The sequence below is a fragment of the Cervus elaphus genome, chromosome 9 (genome assembly GCF_910594005.1).
Source record: "Cervus elaphus chromosome 9, mCerEla1.1, whole genome shotgun sequence".
Lineage (NCBI taxonomy): Eukaryota > Metazoa > Chordata > Mammalia > Artiodactyla > Cervidae > Cervus > Cervus elaphus.
This window is the reverse complement of record NC_057823.1, coordinates 65,797,192-65,820,409: the sequence shown is the minus strand read 5'-3', so window position 1 is coordinate 65,820,409 and position 23,218 is coordinate 65,797,192. Positions and strand designations below refer to the sequence as shown.

At 43.5% G+C, this 23,218-nt stretch overlaps 1 protein-coding gene across 4 annotated transcripts in view; it reads right to left on the bottom strand.

Moving 5' to 3' along the window:
* The window catches only part of GRIA1 (glutamate ionotropic receptor AMPA type subunit 1), a 336,627-nt gene extending 315,012 nt beyond the window's left edge, over positions 1–21,615 (bottom strand). For 3 of the 4 annotated variants that reach the window (XM_043913360.1, XM_043913359.1, XM_043913362.1), the window contains exons 1-2: positions 21,233–21,615; positions 18,059–18,196 (exon numbers count right to left, since the gene is read on the bottom strand). In XM_043913360.1, coding sequence (XP_043769295.1) covers positions 18,059–18,196; positions 21,233–21,314 — 220 coding nt within the window. In that variant the 5' untranslated portion in view covers positions 21,315–21,615. The remainder of the gene's footprint in view (positions 1–18,058; positions 18,197–21,232) is intronic. The other variant, XM_043913361.1, reaches the window with a different exon arrangement.
* Positions 21,616–23,218: the final 1,603 nt, after the last annotated feature.

Below are 23,218 nucleotides of genomic sequence, written 5' to 3'. Positions count from 1 at the left end.
CCAGGGGCTCTTCCTGGCCCAGGAATTGAACCTGGGTCTCCTGCATTGCAGGCAGATGACTTACCAACTGAGCTGTGAGGGGAGTGATTTTTATTGTATTGCAAATCAATCTCAATTCTTCAGTTGAGATTAATTTACAATACGATCAATTCTTTGTCCAATATGCTTTAGCTTCCCTGGCCTTCTTTGGGTACTTTGAATATACAAACTTCAGTTCAGTTCAGTTCACTGGTTCAGTATTGTCCAGTACTTTGCAACCCCATGGACTGTAGCATGCCAGGCTTCCCTGTCTATCACCAACTCCCAGAGCTTGCTCAAACTCATGTCCAAGGAGTCGGTGATGCCATCCAACCATCTCATCTTCTGTCATCCCCTTCTCCTCCTGCCTTCAATCTTTCCCAGCATAAAGGTCTTCTCCAATGAGTCAGTTCTTCACATCAGGTGGCCAAAGTATTGGAGCTTCAGCTTACTCCCACTTTAAAGCCTTTACACTTGCTATTCTTTTTGTCTGGAGAGTTACAAAGTCCAGATCTAAACTGTTCAATATGGTAGCCATTAGCCACCTGTGGCTATTTAAATTTAAATGAATTAAAATTGAATAACAGTAAAGATTTCATTCCTCCTTCATATTAACCACATTTTGAACATTTAATAGGCACAGTCACTCATGGCTACTATACAGCGTAGGTTTAGAATGTCTCTTATCATTGCAGAAAGTTGTGCTGGTCATAACAAGGCTCAATAAAATATCACCTCCTTGGAGCAGCCTACCATTCATTTAAGCAGTCTTCTAGTCTAATCTGCATTCCATGGCTCTGTTTAACTATATCTGTAGCCGCTGCTGCTGTTTAAGTCATGTCCACTTGCCATTTAACAATAATTTGAAATGATTATATTTGTTTATTTGTTCATCAGAATACAGACCTGGAGAGCACAGGGACTTGGTTGATTTTGCTCTCTGCTACATCCCCGGGGTCTAATAAAGAGGCGTTGCTAGTTGATGGAATACATCAATGAAATACTAACACATCATTCATTTATTGGTGGTGAGGACTGTTCCAGGTAGAAGCAGAGGGATGAACCAAAGAAAGCAGTGACAGACTGAGAGGCATGTTTCTGGCAACACTGGGTAACCTGCTTTGGCTGGAATATAGAGTGTGTTGGGTTAGATGAGTCTCAAAAATACTTTCTTGAGACTGAGATCATATTATTGAGAGACTCATATTCTGGGCTAAGTCTGAACTTCAGATAAGATGGGAGACATTGACAGTTTGTTTAAGACAAAGAAATTTCATGATTAGAAATAGTTATGAAGAAATTGATCCAACCTTTGTGTGGCAAGTGGATTACAACACGGAAAGACTAGTCAGAAGGCTCAAGACAGAATGCAGTGGAGAAAGAAGAAAAATGAGAACAGATTCAAGATCATATGTGTGTATGTTAGTCAGTTAGTCATACCTGACTCTTTGTGACCCCATGGACTGCAGCCTACCAGGCTCCTCTGTCTATGGGATTTCTCAGGCAAGAATCCTGGAGTGGGGAGCCATCCCCTTCTCCAGGGGATCTTCCCAGCCCAGGGATTGAACCCAGGTCTCCTGCATTGCAGGCGGATTCTTTACCATCTGAGCCATCACGGAGGCCCTCAGGAATCATAGTGGTGGTGAAATCAACAGATTATAGTATTGGATGCAGAAGCTGACAGAGCCTGAGGAATCAAACCAGACATGACATATTGAAAGGGGATGATTCAACATATATAAAGTGAAGGATAAGCAAAGGGTTTGGCAGGAAAGGTGTCCAGTTCTGCTTTTTATAAGTTCAGCCCCAAATGCAGAAGATAACATCTTGGGGAAAGGGTAGACACTGGGGAGAAAAGGGGAGCAGAAGGGGTCACAGAGAGCCCCAACTGTGGTGGTGAGGAGAATGTAGCATCACAAAGTGAAGGATTCTCAGGGAGAGGTGTGGAGATCCTCTCTTCAAATCTTAGGCTATAAGAAGTAAAGACATAATATTTGTGGAAGAGATATCTATCATAACCCTATAGAAACTGGTTCATTAGAATGGTTAGAGTGGAAACCATATTGCAAGGTATACAGAATGATCTTGGGGTAAGGAAGAAGAGGTAGTAAGTGCAGCCAATGTAATTTTTTCAAAGCTAATAAGCTACTCAGATTCTAGACTCCACATTTAGCCTTATGAGCTTCCCACTGCGCCCCCACCCCCACCCCAGCTCCTGCTTATCTGTGTCTGGGGTGCAGCTTAAATGGAGGCTGCATCAGATGTTCTCTGTGCTCCCTTGCAGCTCTGACATCTCTGTGGGCTTTACCAGATGGTTGAGGGATGGGTGGAGCTTATCCAGCTTGCTTGAGAGTTAGAGACTCTGCCCTAATTAACCACCTCAATTAACAAACGGAGTTTGGCACAGAGCTAAGATGAAGTTCTTTGATTTAACATTTCCTTCACACGTAATTTAAATCTCAGAAGTCTTACTGTTTTGTAATCACAGATTTGGAAGGAGATCTAGAAGCTGTCTAGTTCATTCCCCCCCTCTGTGAAAGAATGAATATATGTACACAGGCACACACACATACCTCCTGCCATCCTTAGAAGCAACTCTTGGCTATTCTGGAGCCAAGACAGGTCAGTCAGTCAGTTCAGTCACTCAGTCGTGTTCGACTCTTTGTGACCCCATGAACCACAGCACGCCAGGTCTCCCTGTCCATCACCAACTCCCGGAGTCCACCCAAACTCATGTCCATTGAGTCAGTGATGCCATCCAACCATCTCATCCTCTGTCGTCCCCTTCTCCTCCTGCTCTCAATCCCTCCCAACATCAGGGTCTTTTCCAATGAGTCAACTCTTCGCATCAGATGGCCAAAGTACTGGAGTTTCAGCTTCAACATCATCAGTCCCTCCAATGAACACCCAGGACTGATCTCCTTTAGGATGGACTGGTTGGATCTCCTTGTAGTCCAAGGGACTCTCAAGAGTCTTCTCCAACACCACAGTTCAAAAGCATCAATTCTTCGGCGCTCAGCTTTCTTTATAATCCAACTCTCACATCCATACATGACCACTGGAAAAACCATAGCCTTGACTAGATGGACCTTTGTTGGCAAAGTAATGTCTCTGCTTTTTAATATGCTGTTTAGGTTGGTCATAACTTTTCTTCCAAGGTGCAAGTGTCTTTTTATTTCATGGCTGCAGTCACCATCTGCAGTGATTTTGGAGCCCCCCAAAATAAAGTCAGCCACTGTTTCCCCATCTATTTTCCATGAAGTGATGGGACTGGATGCCATGATCTTAGTTTTCTGAATTTTAAGCTTTAAGCCAACTTAATGTTATCACCTCTCTGTTAGGAATGCCCTAGGAAGTCTTACCTCTGTCTCTACTATGCTCTGTGGCTTCCACGTCCTGTGGCTGTCTTGCCTTGGCAGCAAGTGCATCTTTGTCAGCTTTTGACTTGCACATGCAACTTGGTGCAGGCAAGCCAACATACGCTCTTGGACTACCTGCTCTAGGAGTGACCTGACTTGCAAGGAATCTTTTCAGAGCTCCTCCTTCTCTCCTGGCTAGACTGAGATTCTCAATCTAACTTGCCCATGTGGCTGTTTTCACATTCCACAGAGGATCATACACCTGTCTGGCTCCTTTCCAATTTTCATATTTGAGCTTACATATCACCTCCTTGGAGAAGTCTTCCTTGACCACTTAATCCAAAGTAGGTGTTCTCTTCTACCTAGTGATTTGCCTCTACATCCTATTTTCTTTATGACCATAGATACAATCTATATTACTAGTTTTTATTTGTAAATGTATTTATTTCCTATCTCTCTATAGAACATGTGCTTTGTGGGAACCAAGACCATATCTTTCACTCTCCGTTGTTCCTTTAGTACCTAGCAAAGTGTGGATCATACAGTAGTAGCTTGTATTCGTCAGCTATTGCTGCATAACAAACCACCCCATTTCAATGGTACATAACAATGAGTATTTACTATTATGAGTCTGCCAGTCAGCTGAGATGACTTTGCTTCAGACTTCAGTGTGTAGGTTGACTGTAGCACCTGTCTTTTGCATTTATCTTTCTTCTGGGAGCAGACGGTTCTCTAGAACATGTTCTTTCAATGACTTCTGCTTGAAACATGCAAATATCCCATTTTCCAAGGCAAGTCACATGACCAAACAGTATTAGTGGAACCAGGAGATATACTCTTCCCAAGGAGTTTGGAGAAGAAATGATTACCAAATAAGCACATATTTCTACCATGATGCTCCATAAATATCAATGGTTGAATTAGACCAGTTGACTTTTCTATCTAAACCATTTTTCAGTCATTACAATCCTGTGTTTTATCAGCATTCATTTTAGAATTTCAGTCCATGGTGAATCCACAGCCTTATGTGGAGAGAAAGAAAAAAAACATACCACTCTGTTTTCCTTGGACAAGAACTAACTTAAGATCTCTGTCTGTTTAACAGAGGTTAAAACCTCCTTCATTTCTTCCTGGCTCTCTCTATCCCCCATCTTGAGGCATAGGGAAGGCTTCATTCCTGCCAAAAACTGGAAGAGATAGAACCAATTAGAAGAACTTACCATCTGGTGGTGTGGGCTTATCAGAATTGTAGCCAAGACTCCAACAGGAACTGTTAAAGGGTTTGTGCACAATAGCTTGAGTGTCTGAGTAGAGCAGAGAATGTCTTGATCATTCGGAGAAAGTATGGCTAACCTCAAGACCACCAGATAACTTGGGGCTCCTGATAGCACCAACATTCTGCCAGAGAGTGGCCTGAAGGGACACCCCCAGCCATACGCATATGGGCTTCCTGAAACTGTTCCATGAGCAAGGGTTTGCTCTTAGGCTGAGCAGGGATTAGCAGAGACTCCTTATAGCTTGGACTAACCCATGAGTCTGCTTGGATTTCAAACTTGTTGCCTGCACTGACCTTTGATCTTGCCATACCAACCACCATCCCTTGTATGCGCTTCTCTCATTGGTGGTTCTTATCTCTTTTACCATGTTGACCCTTGGTCTAGCTCTAACTACTCTGAATTTTCCCTTCTGAAGACATGTGCCACAGGAGGACATCTGTGTGTGTGTGTGTGTGTGTGTGTGTGTGTGTGTGTGTGTGTTGTCTACTGAGTATCTAATGTCCATTGTTCTGGTAACAGCATCCTGATTTCCTTTGGAGGAATTACTCCTCCCTTATGTCCATGTAGTTTGGATATAGGCTGAAGGAAACCAAGAACTTGGTTCTTCTTACCACCCCAAGATCTAAGAATGTGAATAGTCTTAGAACATGTGAATAATCTTAGAACAACCTGAAGAATGTAAATTGCTGGCCAATGTGCCATGTTCAGAAATGAGCATATGTCCTTATTTTTATTCAGTGACATCAGATCTAGGACTTCTGTGGAACAGAGGGCAAAAGAGAAGTTCCCTTTCCACTGGACTTTGAGATGGGCAGGTGTAGGCTGGCTGTATATTGGGAACTGACACCTGAGTGTAAAGTCAATTAGAGAAGAGCTAAGCCACCAAACCTAGAGAGTTTCTCTCTGTCCCGATGCTATCACTCAAGCTCCTGAATCTAGCTGAAATCAAAACTCTCTAGTTCTCTATCCCTTGCCACCAAAAGAGTTGTGACTACTTACTGCCCAAATGGGGTTGCATAATTTCTTAAGCCAAATACACTATGTTAATAGATTAAATGCCTAGTTAATTATAGTACAGTGTATTTGCCTAGCACTTCTGATTTTTCAAAGCTCTTTCATGTAAGTAATGTCATTTGCCCAATAGACCTGAGAATATATTATTATCAACTCCTTGTTATACATCTAGAAACTAAACTGGACACAAAAACTTCTCAAGGTCATACAAAGCAATGTCAAAGTTGGCATTGAACAAGTTATTTCAATTCCTGTATATGCCATTGTATTAAATCTCATTGGAAATTGTCCCACTGATTCTCTAATGCTTTTAAAATCAGAATGATGTGTACAAATGGCTAAACTTTTATTGGGATGATCATCATAGCATTATTTTTAGAAAAAAAAAACATTTGGGAATAAACTAGATATTCAGTAAAAGGAGATAGATGAAATAAATTACTGGCTAATAAAATGACTTTTTTTTAAACTCAGTGGAACACATGTTATTTTCAATGTTACACATTCATTTTAATGTCTTCTAAAAAGTAAGCCATAATATAAATATATTCTTAATTTTTAGGTTTTTTTAAATTGGAGTATAATTGCTTTACAATATTGTGTTAGTGTCTGCTGTACAGAACGTGAATCAGCTGTATGTACACATATATATCCTCTTGAGTCTCTCTCCCACCCCCCTAGTTCTTAATTTTTAAATTGATATGTTCAGAAAAAAGATGGGAAGTTTATCCTTAGTACTGTAATTATACAAATTTTATTGTGTTTGGTGTGTCTGTCCACGTGGCCTCTATAATACACACATTACTTTTGTACACAAAATAAAAGCTATTCTCAAAAAATTCTTTTCCATTCTAGAGATTCCATGTAAGGTCATTAGCCTCCAGCTGCCTCATTAACCCCGGTTTTGTCTGCATCCTCTGGGATCCAGACCTCCGGTGACCTTGAGCTTCCCTGTGCCTGCAGGACAGCAAGCTGTCTTACAGAAAAGTCATGGGACTGGCTGGAGGTAGAAAGAGATTTCTGGTAACCTGTGTGCTCTGCACAACCTGGCCACAGCTGGCACAGAGCTGTGGTCCCTTGAAGGGAGGCAGGACTGTGGCATGAGCAGCAGGCATGGGCACCAGGGGAGGATGCGGGCTGCTGCCACAGAAAGGAAGCTGCAGCATCCAAAAGGGGCTGAGCGGACACAGCATACCGTGAAATGAAGAAAGCACTCCCAGCCCAGCCGCACGTGTCTAGGGATGGAGCCCGAAACCCAAGCCATTGCCCCACTCACTCCCCTGAGAGCCCAGCTTCCTCATCTATGAAAAGGGGCCAAAAAAAGTATCTACCTCACAGCACCTTATGGAGTGGGAAGTTGATTTGAAATCAACCATCATTTACTCCTTCTCAAAATAACCATGCATCACTGCTATAATTATTCCCTTCATTTGAAAGAAACTGACTTTCAAAAAAGAGAACTGACTTGCCCAAGCAGGGCATCCATGGCCGAGCCAGACCTTGAACCAGAAATGCGTTATTTAGAAAATGGAGCCTTATACCTTACTTACACAGTGGGTAAAGCATCTGCCTGCAATGCGGGAGAGACCTGGGTTCAACTCCTGGGTGAGGAAGTTCCCTTGGAGAAGGAAATGGCAACCCACTCCAGTATTCTTGCCTGGAGAATCCCATGGACAGAAGAGCCTGGCAGGATACAGTTCATGGGCTCGCTAGAGTCAGACATGACCTAGCACTATTTATATATATATATATATCTTACTTAGGACCCTGACTGCCAACAGGCCAGTAGGAACTGAAGTGAGATTTTGATTGGACTTTTCATCCCCTGCTTTTCAGCTATATAGTTATAACAGCCGTACAAAGGAATTTATAATGCAGTCTGCTGAAACTCTCAAACCTCATTGTAGCAAAGTGCTACCCTGTAAACAGTAATAATGCAGCCTTATTTTCATCCCTGCCATTGATGTTACATAGTCCAGTTTCCCTAGTGGCTCAAATGATAAAGTATCTGCCTGCAATATGGGAGACCCAGGTTCGATCCATGGGTTGAGAAGATTCTGTGGGGAAGAGAATGGCAACCCACTTCAGTATTCTTGCCTGGACAGAGGATTCCATGTACAGAGGAGCCTGGTGGGCTACAGTAAGTGGGGCTACAAAGAGTCAGACACAATTGAGTGACTAACACTTTCACTTTGTTCTTTAATATACAGCTATACATTCATTCATTCATTCATTTCACTAGCACCATCACACACTATTCTCTGGTAGAGTCTGTCATGGGAAGCTAAAAAAGCAAAGTCACTGCCTACAAGTTGCTTAGTCCAGTTGGGCAGATAAAATAAGGCTCCAGGTAACTAAAACTCAGGGTGAAATGTGCTGTCTGCTGTGAGGAAGATACAAAGGGCCACAGGGCAGAGAAGAGGGGTGCGTGGGTGGATTAGGAGAGTCCCAGGTGGCCCTCGGGGTAAAGAACCCACCTGCCAATGCAGGAGACATAAGAGACACCTCCAGTTTGATCCCTGGGTCAGGAAGATCCCCTGAAGGAGGGCAGGGCAGCCCACTTCAGTATTCTTACCTGGAGAGTCCCATGGACAGAGGAGCCTAGAGGGCTACAGTCCATTGGGTCACAGAGAGTCAGACACGACTGAAGCAACTTATCATGCATGATATAAGAACTAGGACACACCAGAAGGACAGGATTTCAACAAGGGAATGTGGGAGGGGGAATTTGTAGGTGGAGGAAACAGCAGTATGAATTTGAGGACCGTTGTATTGCTTGGTTTGAGTGGAAAGCAGGATTCAGTGTCATGTAGCCTTCCCTATTGATAATATTAAGTGGAGTTCTAGATGATTCTCTGCCTCTGCCCACATACTCACCAGATTTCCTGGCCCTCCGCTGAATCAGCTTCATCTCCAAGAGTGTGTCCACGGACACACCACAGAGTCAGCCCTACACCCAGCCTTTCCCCCACCGTCTGTCCCCATCCATCTGCCCATGTGTGAGACTCCATCCCAAGTTGGGGACAGGAGGAAAGGAACAATAGTTGTTGCTGCATTAGCAAAAAGTCTCCAGGGAGCACAAAAGTGGTCAAGTGTTCTGGAGCCTCTGATTCCCAGTGAGAAAACAAGTCTGAACATGGCATTCCTCTGCTTGGAACCCTGCAGTAGGTCTCCCCAGCTCTTGGGCTAAAGATCAAAATCCATAACAGGGCACACCAAGCCTGACTTGTGTCACCCTCTCCAGCCCCATGCTTCCCACATCCCTTTTCCCCCACCAGTCCTCTGCTCAGAATGCTTCTAGAATATTCCTCCTGTTTTCAGCACCACATTGCTGAAAGCGTTCAGTTTTCAGCTTAGACACCTATTCATCTCTATGCCCAATGCTGGTTCCTTTGTAATATGCTTCCATTGAATCATGGCCTTTCTTTCACACATTTATTTGTATGATTAGTTTAAGAATAGCTGTGTCCCTTACTAGCAAGTAAGCTCCACGAGCATGGGGTTGCTTTCTGTTCTTGTTCACAGTAGTAAGCACTCCATAAATACCTGTTGAATTTAAACTTTTTATTTTATATTGGAGTATAGTTGATTAACAATGTTGTGATAGTTTTAGGTATACAGCAAAGCTCTTCAGTTATACACATACATATATCAGTTCTTTTCAAATTCTTTTCCCATTTAAGTTGTTATATAATATTGAGCAGAGTTGGCAGTGCTATACAGTAGGTCCTTGTTGATTATCCATTTTAAATGTAGCATATCTGTTGAATATTGAATGAATGCACCTGAGGCCCCCAGTTGGCTTAATATACCTGTTTTATACATACAAATGTAGCCTGACTGTGCAACTTGGTAGAAAAGGCTTGGAGCTTTTCTGAATGTCTATTTGTTTAGTGAGCCTCCATCCAACTAAAGGCAGGTACAAAAGCATCTTATTTTATCCCTGGAGTTTTCTGTTCACTCTTACCATAGAAATGCAGCCCTAGAAGGACTCTTAGAGGTCATAGAAGTTTGGGAGTGGTCCTCTGCATCATTTACACATGAATGATCCAAGAAAATAGTCTGGCATTTGGGCCCATGTCTGTAAGTTTCAATCCAATATACTTTTCAGTGGTTGAACTTGGTGTGTGTGTATATGTTTGTGTGTGTATTTTCCTATTTTCCTGTCTACATTCTACCTGCCCTTCTAAATTCAGTTCAAATGTACTTGTTTTATGAAACCTGGTCTGATTCCTTCAACTGGATGTTTTCCTTCCCTTCTCTGATCATATGTGTGTGTGTATGTATGTGAGAGACAGAGATAGAGAGAGAGTGCTGAGAACCTCTCCATTATTAGTTTTTTGTGCATGCCTATTTTCTCTGAGCTTCTTAAGGGCAGAATCAATGCCTAATGCATTTTATTTTCCCCAGTTCCCAGTGTAGTGCCTTGTAATGGCAAATGGATTTTATCTTGTGTATCAACTGCAACTCTGAGCAATTTGTAGTAGCTGCTTGGAATGCTCTGGCGAGAGGGAATTTAAGGCTATGTCTAGATTCAGTGGAAAAAAATTCTGTAATCAATAAATGCAGTCTGCAAGGGTATGAAAGGGGGCCGTAGTGGTACATGTACTCCATGGGGTGGGGCAATAATAAAAGAGCTTTGAAGGAATGCATAGCCAAATAGACGAACCTTAGTTTTCCAGATGTCCTATGTAACTACTTTCTCTTGAGCATCCAAGAGAATAGTAATGTCACCCTTCTCAACAGAAGTCTTCAAACTAATCAGAGGAAGCGATGTTCATAAACACGTTTCTGAACAAAAAAATTACAATCATCAATGTTATCATAAGAACCCAGAGTCACCCACAGATAGTGTTGGGGCCCGTGTATCTCAAAGTGAGGACATAGGTTAAGGAGGAGAAACCTTGCAATGCAGACATCTGCCATGTAACTGAGTGTGTGTACAAGAGATAAAGTCCAAACTTTCTACCTTGCAAAACAAGCAAAACAACAGCTCTCTGCCTTGATTGCAAAACAATCATGTATGGTAGTGGTAGAGATGAGGGGAGGAGAAATATTGTGACTTACTCACTCAAAAATGTTCATCTCATGACACTCTGAAAATCTGCTCCTCCCTTGAATGCCTACCCCTGTTCCACCTCCCCCAATACTCATTCTTTATCCACAGCCACCCACCTCTGCCTTGGAAGCCTTAGCACTTAAACCTGAATCATAAGCTTCACTTCTTTTTGGCACTTCTTGTGTTGGGCTCTTTTCCTGCCATTTCAGTTTTTTGTGTCCTCTATCTTACAAGGGTTAAAGGTCACTGAGTTACAGAGTCTGCAAAGCTGGCTTCACATATTAGCTTAGACTCTTATTCACTGTGTAATATGGAGAAGACACAATCATTCTGTCAGTAGCATTATCTATAAAATGGGAATAATAGCCTCTCAAGATTATTATAAAGTGTAAACAAGATCACATGTATGAAGTCTCTGTTACGTGATGGGTCTTCAAAATAATCTTTGTTTACCATCCCACCAGTCCTCCATTTTTTTTTATTACTACAGGAAAGCCAGTTTTTTTTTGCTTTTTGGCTATATCTTACAGCTTACGAGATCTTAGTTCCCTGACAGGGGATCGAACTGGAGCCTCCTGCAGTGGAAGCATGGAGTCTTAACCATTGGACTGCCAAGGAATTCCCTAGACCAATCTTTTGAGAGCAAGAGTTACATATCTTTTGGGCCCTCTACTGTTTATTGCAGAGTGAGGAATAGATATTATTAAAAATAATAAAATGGAAGATGCTGAAGGATATAAATCAGGTGTAAGCACACTGGCCTGCTTACAGTCCCAGCTGAGTAACATGATTTTGTTATACTGGTCACATGTCTGATAAGCAGCAGGCAGGACTTTGGTAAACTTGAGAGATTATGCCATACACTTAAATCAGGCAGCATTTCTCAGCTCAAGACCATAGAAGCTGAGCAGGAATGTGGGTCCAGAGTTGTCTGATGCCCCAGGTTTTTTTCAGAGAAGCCAGAAATGTGGATTTTTATGCCAAAATTTGAAAAGAATTGTGCAAGTCAAGCAAAACAAGTCTCTGGACTGTTGGTTCGCAGCTCTGAAAATGATGAGGGATGCTTTGGTGAGAACTAAGAAGCATGTGCCTGCTGCCAGTGCCTAACGTCTTGTTAGAATGCCCTCGGGCTTCCTAAGTGGGACCACATCAGAGGGAGATGCCCTGCAAATAGGCGCACTGACCTCACCCTGATGGCCATGTAGCCCCCCAGCGTCTATGCCGTGTGAGTCTTTGATTCTTGGAAACATTTGTTTATTGTGTTAGTCCTATGCTAGGTGTTCTCAGCCACACCAAACAGTATCTACACATGGTCTTTCTGAATAGCAGTTCACAGTCTGGTGGTAGAGTTGACCTATAAACACACTGCACAGGCCACATTGCAGGACCAATCAACTGGGACTTGAAAACTCAATACTTCCAGGAGCCAAGCAGGTGAAGACAAGGAGAGGAGTGGGCTGTTTGAGAAGGAAGCAATCCGGGGAGGATGCTCCCATCCTAGTCAAGTGGGGCTACATAGAGCCAGGGTCCAGTGTGGCCAAATGGTTTAACATTTCAAAGAGAGCTAAGATGCCCACTTTTCGATGTGCAATTCCATGCTTCTTAAACACTTTGCTGATGGTGGCTTATGGATGGCCATTGGATGACCCCTTCTGTAGAGTTTGATAACTGGCCAATGAGAGGCCAGCATGGAGTACCACAGGAGGTCATAGGAGGTGAAGAACTAGGTCATGAGTTCTCTTTGGCATATGCTGTTCCTCCTGCCTGAGACACACTTGTCTCACTTCTTTCTGCTCCCCCTCCCTGACCTCCTGGAATGTTTCTGCTTATCATTGAAACGCAGATGAACCACCAGCCTCTGAGAGGCTAACCTCACTTCTCAAAGCATCTCCTGATTCTCCATGCAAATGGATGCTATAACATTTGAGTAAGTGAGTGACAGTTGCTCAGTCGTGTCCAGCTCTTTGTGACCCCATGGACTATACAGTCTACGGAATTCTCTAGGCCAGAATACTTGAGTGGGTAGCCTTTCCCTTCTCCAGGGGTTCTTCCCAACCCCGAGGTTGAACCCAGGTCTCCTGCATTGCAGGTGGATTCTTTATCAGCTGAGCCACAACAAAGCCCATGAATACTGGAGTAGGTAGCCTATCCCTTCTCCAGGGGTTCTTCCTGACCCAGGAATCAAACTGGTGTCTCCTGCATTGCAGGTGGATTTCTACCACCTGAGCTATAACATTTACATTACATTTTAATTTTCTGTTTATGGGACAGTTGGTTTCACTGGGAATAAAGTCCTGCCAGGCAAGGAACATGTCTTAATTTTGTCTGCATTTCTAGTACTTAACACCATGCCTGGGCTTGGTTAAGGGCTCAAAAAATGCTTGCTAATGGAATGCAAGACTTTTAAAAGAATTTCTCCAAGTGTGATTGCCATACTGACTGCTACCATATCTCCCCAGGGCTATCTCTTGAATATTCTGATTCAGGAAGTCTAGAGTCTGCCCCTGAGTCTTGCTTTAAACAAGCTCCCTGGGTGAATTTTTTTATGCACAGGATCTCTCAGCTAATTTGTAACTGCCTCCCCTCACAGGGAAAGAGACTGTGTCTTCTTTATTGGTCATGGTATTCCTAGCACCTGACACAGAGCTGAGCATACAGTGGAAATTCAGTGTATTTGCTGAACAAATAAATGGATGGATAAGTGAAAAGTAAGAATTAAGTTGCAATAGTGCTCAGAATTTCCTTGGTGATCCAGTGGCTAAGACTCTGTGCTCCCAATGCAGGGGGCCTGGGTTCGATCCCTGGTCCGGGAACTGGATCCCACATTCAGCAATGAAGAGTTTGAATACTGCAACTAAAGATCCTGCATGCTGTGACTAAGACCTGGTGCAGCCAAATAAATAGATAAATATTTTAAAAACATTGCAACAATGCTCCTCCAAAATCTAATGGAAACCCCAATTAGTATTTCATTTGTCCCTTTATTAATAGTTATAAAGACACCAACTTAGGCTGACTAGCTGGTCCGTTACTACCATCTCTATGGACAGACTCCTCAACTCCTGCCCTTGTGAGACTGGAAGAGTATTCAGTGCATGCGTGCATAGTAAGTTGCTTCAGTTATGTTCAACTCTTTGTGACCCTGTGGATTGTAGCCCACCAGGTGCCACGTGGGAGGCCCAACAGAGTCCTCAGAGGAGATCCTAAAGCATTTGGGTTGCCGGTTCAGTGACTTTACCCCTTAATGATGGCAGAAAAGGAGAGCAGGAAAGATGGGATGCAAAGAAGATGCAGAACTCTCTTCTTGGCTGGAGGTATTAGCAATAGTTTCTCCTGCATCCCCTACTCTAAGCACCATTCTGCCTTTTTAAGCAGTCTCCTGTTGCTAATACATCTAGCAGGCATAGTTCCTGTTACACTTCCTCTCCTTTCCCTTCTCCACCCTCTGGTGGAGGGATCATGAATAGCAAAATGTATAGGAGAACAATCAAATGACTGGAAAAATGGTGAAAAAATAAAGATTTGGTTATTTTCTGGAGGTAAGACTGGGATAGTTAATTTAAGGTTAACTACTAGTCCAGATATCAAAAAGCACATGAAATTAAATCCGAATATCATGGGTTTTTTTTTTTTTTCTGTTTTCAATAAATTATTAGTTAAGGCATTGTACCTAAAACCTCTCTGCTCCTTTCAATATTTTTCACTCAATCTAAATTGGGGTAGAAGTCAGTTTTCCCAGACTAGTGAATCACAGTGAGCACAGCCCCAGAGGGTTTCCTAATCTCATATGATAATTAGCAGAGAATCTTCCAGGCAGGCTGGGAATTACAATGTCACCATGACCACCCCAGTTGCCTAGTACCATCTCAGTTCCCAGAACTAAAGAGAAGAAACTAAAGGTCTAAGAACAAAATAGCATTACTGTTTCTCAGGCAATCCCCTGAGCAGTGTCCCCACTGAACTGCAAACCACCGAAAACAAAAATCTTTTATCATCTCTGTTTTTCCAATGACTGTATCAGTTCATAACATTTAAAGAATGACCAAATTCATAGAAACCTGTGCTCTGTTCTGTTATATGGCAGGAATCAAGTTGAAGAACCCAGATCTAGTCGATTCAGGTTCACTAACCACAGTGGATAATACCCTGATCACATTTCAATCCTCTTAGTAAATGGACAGCAACCCTATTAGAGATCAAGTCTTAGGTAGTTAAGATAACAGTACAGAAGCATCACCTTTTGCCTTAGAACATTCCTCCAATTTTTATCTTGTATTATGTTGTCCTGTCAGTCAACATCTTGACACTAGAATAACAGTTAACATCTCTTTCCACCAAGCTCTGCTAGAGATAGTTCTCAGCAGTGTGAGTGAATACACATGCCAGCCATGGATTCTTCCAAATTCCCTAAGCTTGTAGTCCTTCTAGAGTAATGGACCCTTTTGAGAGAATGACAAAAGCTATGGAGCCTCTATCCAGCGAATAAATAAGCATAGGCACATACATGCAGAAGGTTATGCATAATATCTGGTGGTTCTTAGATACATTGATGACCACACCTCAATCTTCCCCTTAAAAATTCTCCTTTAATCCATATTGAAAGAAATGAGAGGTTGTCTAATAACCAAATACCTATTCAATATTATTTTAGCTTTCCAGGGAGATGGTTTCACAGAACTACAATTCACCAATTAAACTGCAGCTCTTTTTCAAGGATAATGAGTAACACAGTTGACAAGATTTTCAACTTCAACATTACCAAAATGTACAATTGCTGTTTTATTTATTCAGCAAGTCACTCCTGTGCAAAACCGTAGCTACAATCTGAAGCTTTTTAAAGTTTCCTCCTTAGGAGCTTTATCAGGTCACTGCTTGTAAAGACTCGGAATGCTCCCTTTTGTTTCTTGGGTAATCTCAGTAAAATGGATCCAGTTACTATGCGACCTGTGTCTATCACAGTGTCCAGGAACAAGGACCTTGGGCTCACAAGACCACCATTTACTTTTTAGGTGACCCTGGGCAAGTTGTATAACCTGTTGCAGCCTTAGTTTCAGCTTCTCTAAAAGGAAGATATTAATAATATAGAGCACTGTAGGGATCCTGTGAGGATTAAATAAAGTAACTTAAATAAACCAACACATGAAAAGTGATTAATACATTACTGGGCCATAGTAGATGCTCAATAAATGTAAAGAATGTTATTATAATTGTCCATAAAATAGTTGTTGGCATACAGTAAGTCCTCAGTAAATGAAATCTGAAATAATGATAACATTTTTGATTGAAGTATTGTTGCTTTACAATGTTTCAGGTGTAAGGCAAAGTGATTCATATATATATATACACAGACACACACAAACATATATACATATACTTCATGTGTATGTGTGGTCAGTCACTTAGTCAGGTCCGACTCTTTGTGACCCCATGGACTGTAGCCCACCAGGCTCCTCTGTCCATGGGATGTTCCCAGCAAGAATACTGGAGCAGGTTGCCATGCCCTCCTCCAGGGGATCTTCCCAACCAAGGGATCGAACATGCATCTCCTGTGTCTCCTGCATTAGCAGGCAGCTTCTTTACCACTGAACCACCAGGGAAGCTGTATTTATATATATATATATATATATATATATATATATATAATTTTCCAAGTTCTTTCCCATTATAGATTAATACAAGATACTGAATACAGTTCCCTGGGCTATACAATAGATCCTGGTTGCTTATCCATTTTATATATGGTCGTGTGTATCTGTTAATCCCAAACTCCTCATTTATCACCCTCCGCCCACTTTCCCCTTTTGTAACCATAGGTTTGTTTTCTATGTCTGTAGGTCTGTTTCTCTTGTCTAAGTAAGTTCATTTACATAATTTATTTAGATTCCACATATATGTGATATCATATGATTGTCTTTCTCTGATTTCACTTAATATAATCTCTAGGTCCTTCCATATTTCTGCAAATGGCATTCTTTCATTCTTTATGGCTGGGTAATTAGAGTAATTATAATAATAATTCCAGTTGTTGGATTAATAATTAAAATTCTTGGAATCTCCATATACATTGTCTTTTGAGTGTTCTTAGGAATAGGGAGAATGCCGAATTCTCTGAGCCTTCAAGGCATGTTCAGTTCAAATCACTGAGAGCTTGTCAAGAGGGGAACTGTGGCAAAGAGACGGAGGGAATATGGTACATGCCTTCTGCCATCCACAGCTTAGCACAAGCTACCAAGGCTATAGTGGCACCCAGAGCCTACAGTGCCAATTTAATCCAGTTTTAAGTTGTTCTTGCCCATTCAGTTTATACTTTTATGTCATCAGTTCCCATGTGAGCTTAATCCCTGGAGGGAAAATGTCACTACTGATTAAAGTTGATGCCCTCACCTGTCTTAAAATGGCAGTCATGCCATCATAGAGGTTTCCTTTTCACCCGGTAGTCAAGAAAAACTCAGAATTGTGTTTGTTGCCCACATTTTACAATGCATTCAGTTCAGATGGCTGAAATTCATCTCTCCTTTCTCCTTCTTGGGCTTCCCTAGTGGCTCAGAGGGTAAAGCATCTGCCCGCAATGCAGGAGACCTGGGTTCGATGCCAGGGTGGGGAAGATCCTCTGGAGAAGGAAATGACAACCCACTCCAGTATTCTTGCCTGGAGAATCCCATGGACAGAGGAGCTTGGTGGGCTACAGTCCAAGGGGTCCCAAAGAGTCAGACAGAACTGAACAACTTCACTTTCACTTTCTCCTTCTTGAGGTCACCTCTGTTCTTTTTTGTGCTCAAACGCCATCCCAAAACTATGTAAGCCATCAGTCACTTCAAAACACTTTGGAAATAATGTAGGCTTCAAATTTTTAAATAATTATTGGTCCTTTCTAAAAATGGGAAACAAAATAGACACCTCAGGTATCCTTCCTTATCTAGCGGCATTTTCTTTTTACTGAGCACAGGAAGGACATAAGTATTGTAAACCACATTCTCCAAGTCAGAACTTTTCATTCTACGCATCTCAGAAGTTTCCTATTATGAAACTCTCCAGTGAACCAGAAAACCTGTGTGAATTTAGGGGAGATGCAGTCAACCCCAGTACCCACCAGGCTGGCATTCAAAGTTAGCTGACAGCGAGAATTCAAACCCATTCCATGAAGCACTGCAGGATCTCAAGTATCAATGAACAGAATCACTCAAAAGGCCCTGGACGTTTTTCTTGGAGTACTTTCTCTTAAGACAAGGGATGACAACTCAATGTTTTTGCAACACCACCTGCTATGTACAGGCCCTCCCTTTAATGATCGATCACAGAAAGAAATCTCAGAAATAGAAGCATTTACTTACATCTGTAGGTCATCTCAAAGCTGTCGCTGATGTTCACAATATCAATCTGGGGGAGCAACTTCGGGGGCTCTGTGAGTTGTGACAAAGCAAATCTAAAAGCGGCATGTTCCTGTGACTGCTGGTTTGGAAATAATCCCCCTGCAGAGAAAGAAAATGCAACATGGTATCTGGGCTAGAGATAAGTTTGATTCCTCAACAGCCCACCTCAGATGGGCCCATTTCTTCTCCCCAGGTCAGAGTCAGTAGTTGTTGACTGATTCTGGGGATCAGAATGCGCATAGACTCAACTGGACCCTGGGGCTTCAACTTCTACAGGTGAGCTTTTATTGATAAAGCCTCTAATTATCTGTCGTCCTGCCCAAAGATTTGATTGTTCACCCCTCAACTCAGTTCAGGTCAGAGAAAACAGAATTGTGGAGTTTCTCTTCTTCCTGTCTCTCAAGCATACCACTTAGGCAGCCTATGCTCTTGTATGCGTGTAAACCCTAGCTGTGTCTAATTTTTCCTGTATCAGACCCATTTCTCATTAGAGAGCCATAAAGGAAGTAGTATTAATGTGTGTTGCAGAGTGAACTCTAGCCCTGGGATCCTGTGAGCTTCTCCAGTGCTATAACCCTTTCTTTGACTTTGACCCTTGTAGTCTTTGACCTGGCAAGACCTGTCTGCCAGTCCCCTATAGTTTATTCATTTCCTCTGGAAAACTCTTGATTATCTGAACAGAGTGTTTGCTGCTTCTTTCATCACTCATGATCCCAGGAGTGACTTGTTACATAAGGGGTTGCCATTGTGTGTATTTGCATGGTAACACCTTGGACTTGGAAGATGTGGGGGCTTAGGAATGTCCAGAGGATGCTAGCATTCTATTCTAGCAAAAAGCAGAACCAGAGGTGCCTGGTGGGGCTCCTGTTCCAAGCAACATGAGTACACACCTTACCTTCGTATTTACGGTATTTACGGTCGACATGTAAATAAATTAAAATGCGTTTTTATGAATTGAAATCAGCAGTTTCCAGAGACTGAACTATAGTGAGTGTTTACATAGAAGTTTATCTCAGATTCCTCGGGAATTCCAATCCCAATATGATGCATTTCTAACTTCTTATACAGTAGAAATGTGTGTTTGTTTTTAACAACCAGTAAATCAATTGTAAGGCTTTTGTTAGAGATAGTGCAAGTAGAATGAAGTACTGTCTGGTGACAGTGATATTTTCAGTGTGTGTTCTCTAACTTAACATTTCAACCTTTTTATGTGAAAACAAAAACAATGGTTCAATCAGTTGAAATCAAATTGAGGCTAAATATGATGAAAAATCTGCAGAGATACATAAATGAGCATACCATAGATATGTACACAAAACGTCTCGTGCATTTATTAATCCATGGCAGTATACACAGATGCACTTGGAGAAAGCAAGTCCACATATCTTAAGACAAGTATTTCCAATCAGCAAAGTATGGGTAAGACATAAGTACCAGCATAAAGAATGCCACTCGTAAGAGCAAATGATTTACCCATGGTCATATGCCTCCATTTTAAAGAGTAAAAACAAAAAACTCCTTCTTGATTCTGATGCTCCACCCTCCCCCCCAAGATGACCACACCCCAGACACTTCCCAGTCTCCCTCCTCCCCTGCAATGAATGAAGGAGAGTGGGTGGGGGTGGGGAGGTAGGTGGCTATAGGCTGGGCTGTAAGAGAAGTGTCTCCGGAGGGAGGAAGTTTTGTTTTGCGTCTAAGGTCTAAGGCACTAATACACATACACAGACACACTTCAGGATATAGCTTAACAGGTGTCAGGAAACAAAGCAAGTTGCTCCGCGGCTATTCCAGCTATCCTCAGAGCCAGCCCACTGGAGAGGCCAAAAGAGTACAGCAGCACATGTGTGCCCGACAAAAGACCACCTTCAGCACACTGCCCCACAAACACACATGCTCACAAGGAACACAAACTCCTAGGAATGGGAACTTTCCCTAGTGGAGCCTTGCCCCTATCTGGGGAGAGTAAACAACACAGACCCAGAAAGATGCGTTCAAGCAGAGCAGTTTGCTGGATTCCGGGACACAAACAGCCCTGAGATGCTGGTCATACTGAAATCCCGAGCCCTTGTGGACACGCGTCATTATTGGTGTTACTGCTCCTGTTTGTTTGGCTTTCACCCATTATTATTGGGAGAAGCAGTATCTGTCCGCTGTCCCATAAATTCAGGGAGGATGGGGGTCCTCTTTGAAAAGCATGACAACCAGGAAAGGGAAATGGGGAACAAAAAAAAGCATGCGGCATCATGTTGAAGCCTGCCTCCAAGTTGCGAGGTTGGAGCTCAGTGATGGGGAGAGCTAAGAGGAGGGGAGAAGGACATGTGGATGTGTGTTTGTGTGTGTGTGTGTAAAAAGCAGACCATCTCGTGGACAGAAAATCTAAGAGGAGTGGGCGATTGAAGGAGTAGGGGGAGAAAAACAGGCTAGGAAGTTCCAGAATTGGAGGAGCGGGAACCCTCAGCCCAGCATGGCAGACAGCAGACAGAGGCAGCGAGGAGAGTCCAGAGAGGGGGAGAGAGCCCCCTTCACCTGGGGTGGGGAGTGGCTTTTTAGGATTATTTTAGTGGATGCAATGAACCCAGCATCCTTCACTCCTTCTTTTAGAGGGTCTCTTTCCCCTCCCACAGAGGAGAAATCACTGCCTCTCTCAAATATAAATGTGTATATTTAATACATAATCATACACATAAATACACACATCACACATATTTATATAAATAAATGAAATCAGGCACCATCTACCAAGCCATGGAGTTAACTCTTTAAACACCTACCACCTCTTTCCTTGTGAGAGACTGATTTTTTTTTTCTCCAAAGCAGTGGTTCCTCCATTTCACATGCTCATGCCTAGAGTGTGAGTGGTGTGTGAGGACCTGTGTGTGTGTGTGTGTCTGTGTGTGTGTGAGAGAGAGAGAGAGACAGAGCACACTTTCCTTCTCTGCCCCTGCCCCGTATCCCATCCAGAGAAGCCCCCTCCCCACACCGTCGCCCAAGCCTTCACCTCGCTGCTGGACAGCGTGGGGTAGATAGCCGAGCACAACAGCCCACAGTGGGGGTGGGGGAGATCACAGACCCCCTCCCCCTCAAAAAACTGGCCAGACCCATGAAGTCCCACCCCAGGCTGCCCCTCTCACTCACCGATCTGGATATTGTTGGGGAAATTGGCACCTACTACCGCGCCTAGGAAACCGGTGCAGAAGAAGGCAAAAATGTGCTGCATATTCCTTTTTGCATTGGCGAAAAAGAAGCCCAGGTCCAATCATAGATTTGGTGTTTCCCCCCCTTCCCTTTATTCCTCTCTCTCTTCTGCCGATTCTTTTCCTTCTGCCGTCCCTTCCTTCCTCGCTTGCTTCCTGCCTGCCTTCTGCGAGGTTTGTCTGTTTCCCTTGGAATCGGAGCGCTTAAACTGCAGCGTTAACACCGACTGACAGCCAGATTAACTGAGCACGGAAAAGAGAAGCCTGTCCTCCCGCGAGCTGAGCGCCGCTCCCCCTCTGCTCTGCTCTGCTCTCCTCGCCGCCTGCCTCTCGCTCCCTCCCTTGCTCCCTCGCTCTCCCCCTCACTCTCACACAAGCAGCCAGCTCTATGCTAATACCCACCAGCAAGCCAGCTCCCCGGATCCGCAGCTGACCTCCTCTCCCCAGGGCCCCCTGCCTCCCCATCCTCACCTTAGCCTCCTGGCTGGGTGTGCTGATGGGTGGGTGGGCGGGTGAGGGGGTGTGATACCTGGAGCTTGCTCCCGAAAGGGACAGCCCTACCAGTCCCCTTCACCCTCCCCCGCCTTCCTCAGCTCTCTCTGCCCCCCCTCCCCCAGCCCCCCAGCCAGCAGAAGCGACTGGGAATGTGGGTTCAACTGTAAGTCAGTAGGTGGCAGGGGGTCCCCACAGTAGTCCTGCATCCACCCGCTGCTTGATCTAGGTCACTTTTCTAGGAGTGCAAGAGCTGTGCTGGATATATCTTCTGCACTCCACTGGCCCAATTATTCCTACAACTAATTCCTGAGGGGAAGACCCTAGAAAGCCCTGCTAGGAACTTTAAAGGAAAGAGGCTCCCCCCCCACCCCCGCCCCCAGGCTGGGAGGAATGCTAGAAAGACAGACTTGAGGGTCTGGAATGATTGGCAGGTGTCTTGACTGGGGCATTCAGTGGTCCCTGCTGCCTTTACAAGTGGGATTGGTGGTCTCTTCAATCCTCTGCATTTTAAATGAGCTCCCTTCCCCCTTCCTCTGCATTCCACAGGAGTCTACAGCATCCGAATCTTGTGGGTGTACAATAAAGGCTAAGGATACTTACACAGAGCAATTACATGAGTCATTTTGCAGGGATTCTAGTGAGAGGAGCCAGGCTTCTTTCAGTGATCTCTGGATTTTGGTCATGTCTAGAGTAAACTGGAACTCCCTAGACCCTGCTGCACAGGGGCTTCTGCCGAAGCAGTCCCTAAAGAAGACAGCTGTGTTCAGGGCAGTTTGCATAGCAGTTGTCTGAGCAGTCACAGAGCACTTGACAGTTTCTGAAGCGGCTTCACAGGGTTACCTCACTCTCTCCTTACACCAGCCCTGGGAAGTGTCCATGAAAAAAAGAAACAAACAAGGCTCCAGGGATTAAATCATAAAGACACAGATTTGTTAAGATGGAATCCGGACCTTCAGCACCAGCATACACTTTGACCTATGAACTTGAATGCTCTGGGCAATTTGCCCACTGTTCTGGTCAGAACTCCCACCCAAACAGTTGAAAATCCAAGAAAAGGAAACCACATTTTTTCCTCGGTTAGAACAGGAGAGAATAATAGACTTTGAACCTGGTTTTGCTTTGCCACTTGACTAGGCCATTTTATCAAAAACCTCCTCTCTTCCCTCACCAAGATTACATAATCACATACACACACAGGACAGCTACAAGGGCTGGGATTTGCAAGAAATATCTGACTATTCCATGGAGCCCCTAAACTAGGAACCACTTAGACGTTGGATGCTTTATGATTTCCTCTGCACTTTCACATATATTAATTAGCTCAAGTGATTTGATAGCTAATGTTTATTCTTTCCCATGGGCCAGGTCCCATGCTGGGCTTCCCTGGTGGCTCAGTGGTAAAGAACCCGCCTGCCATGCAGGAGACATAAGA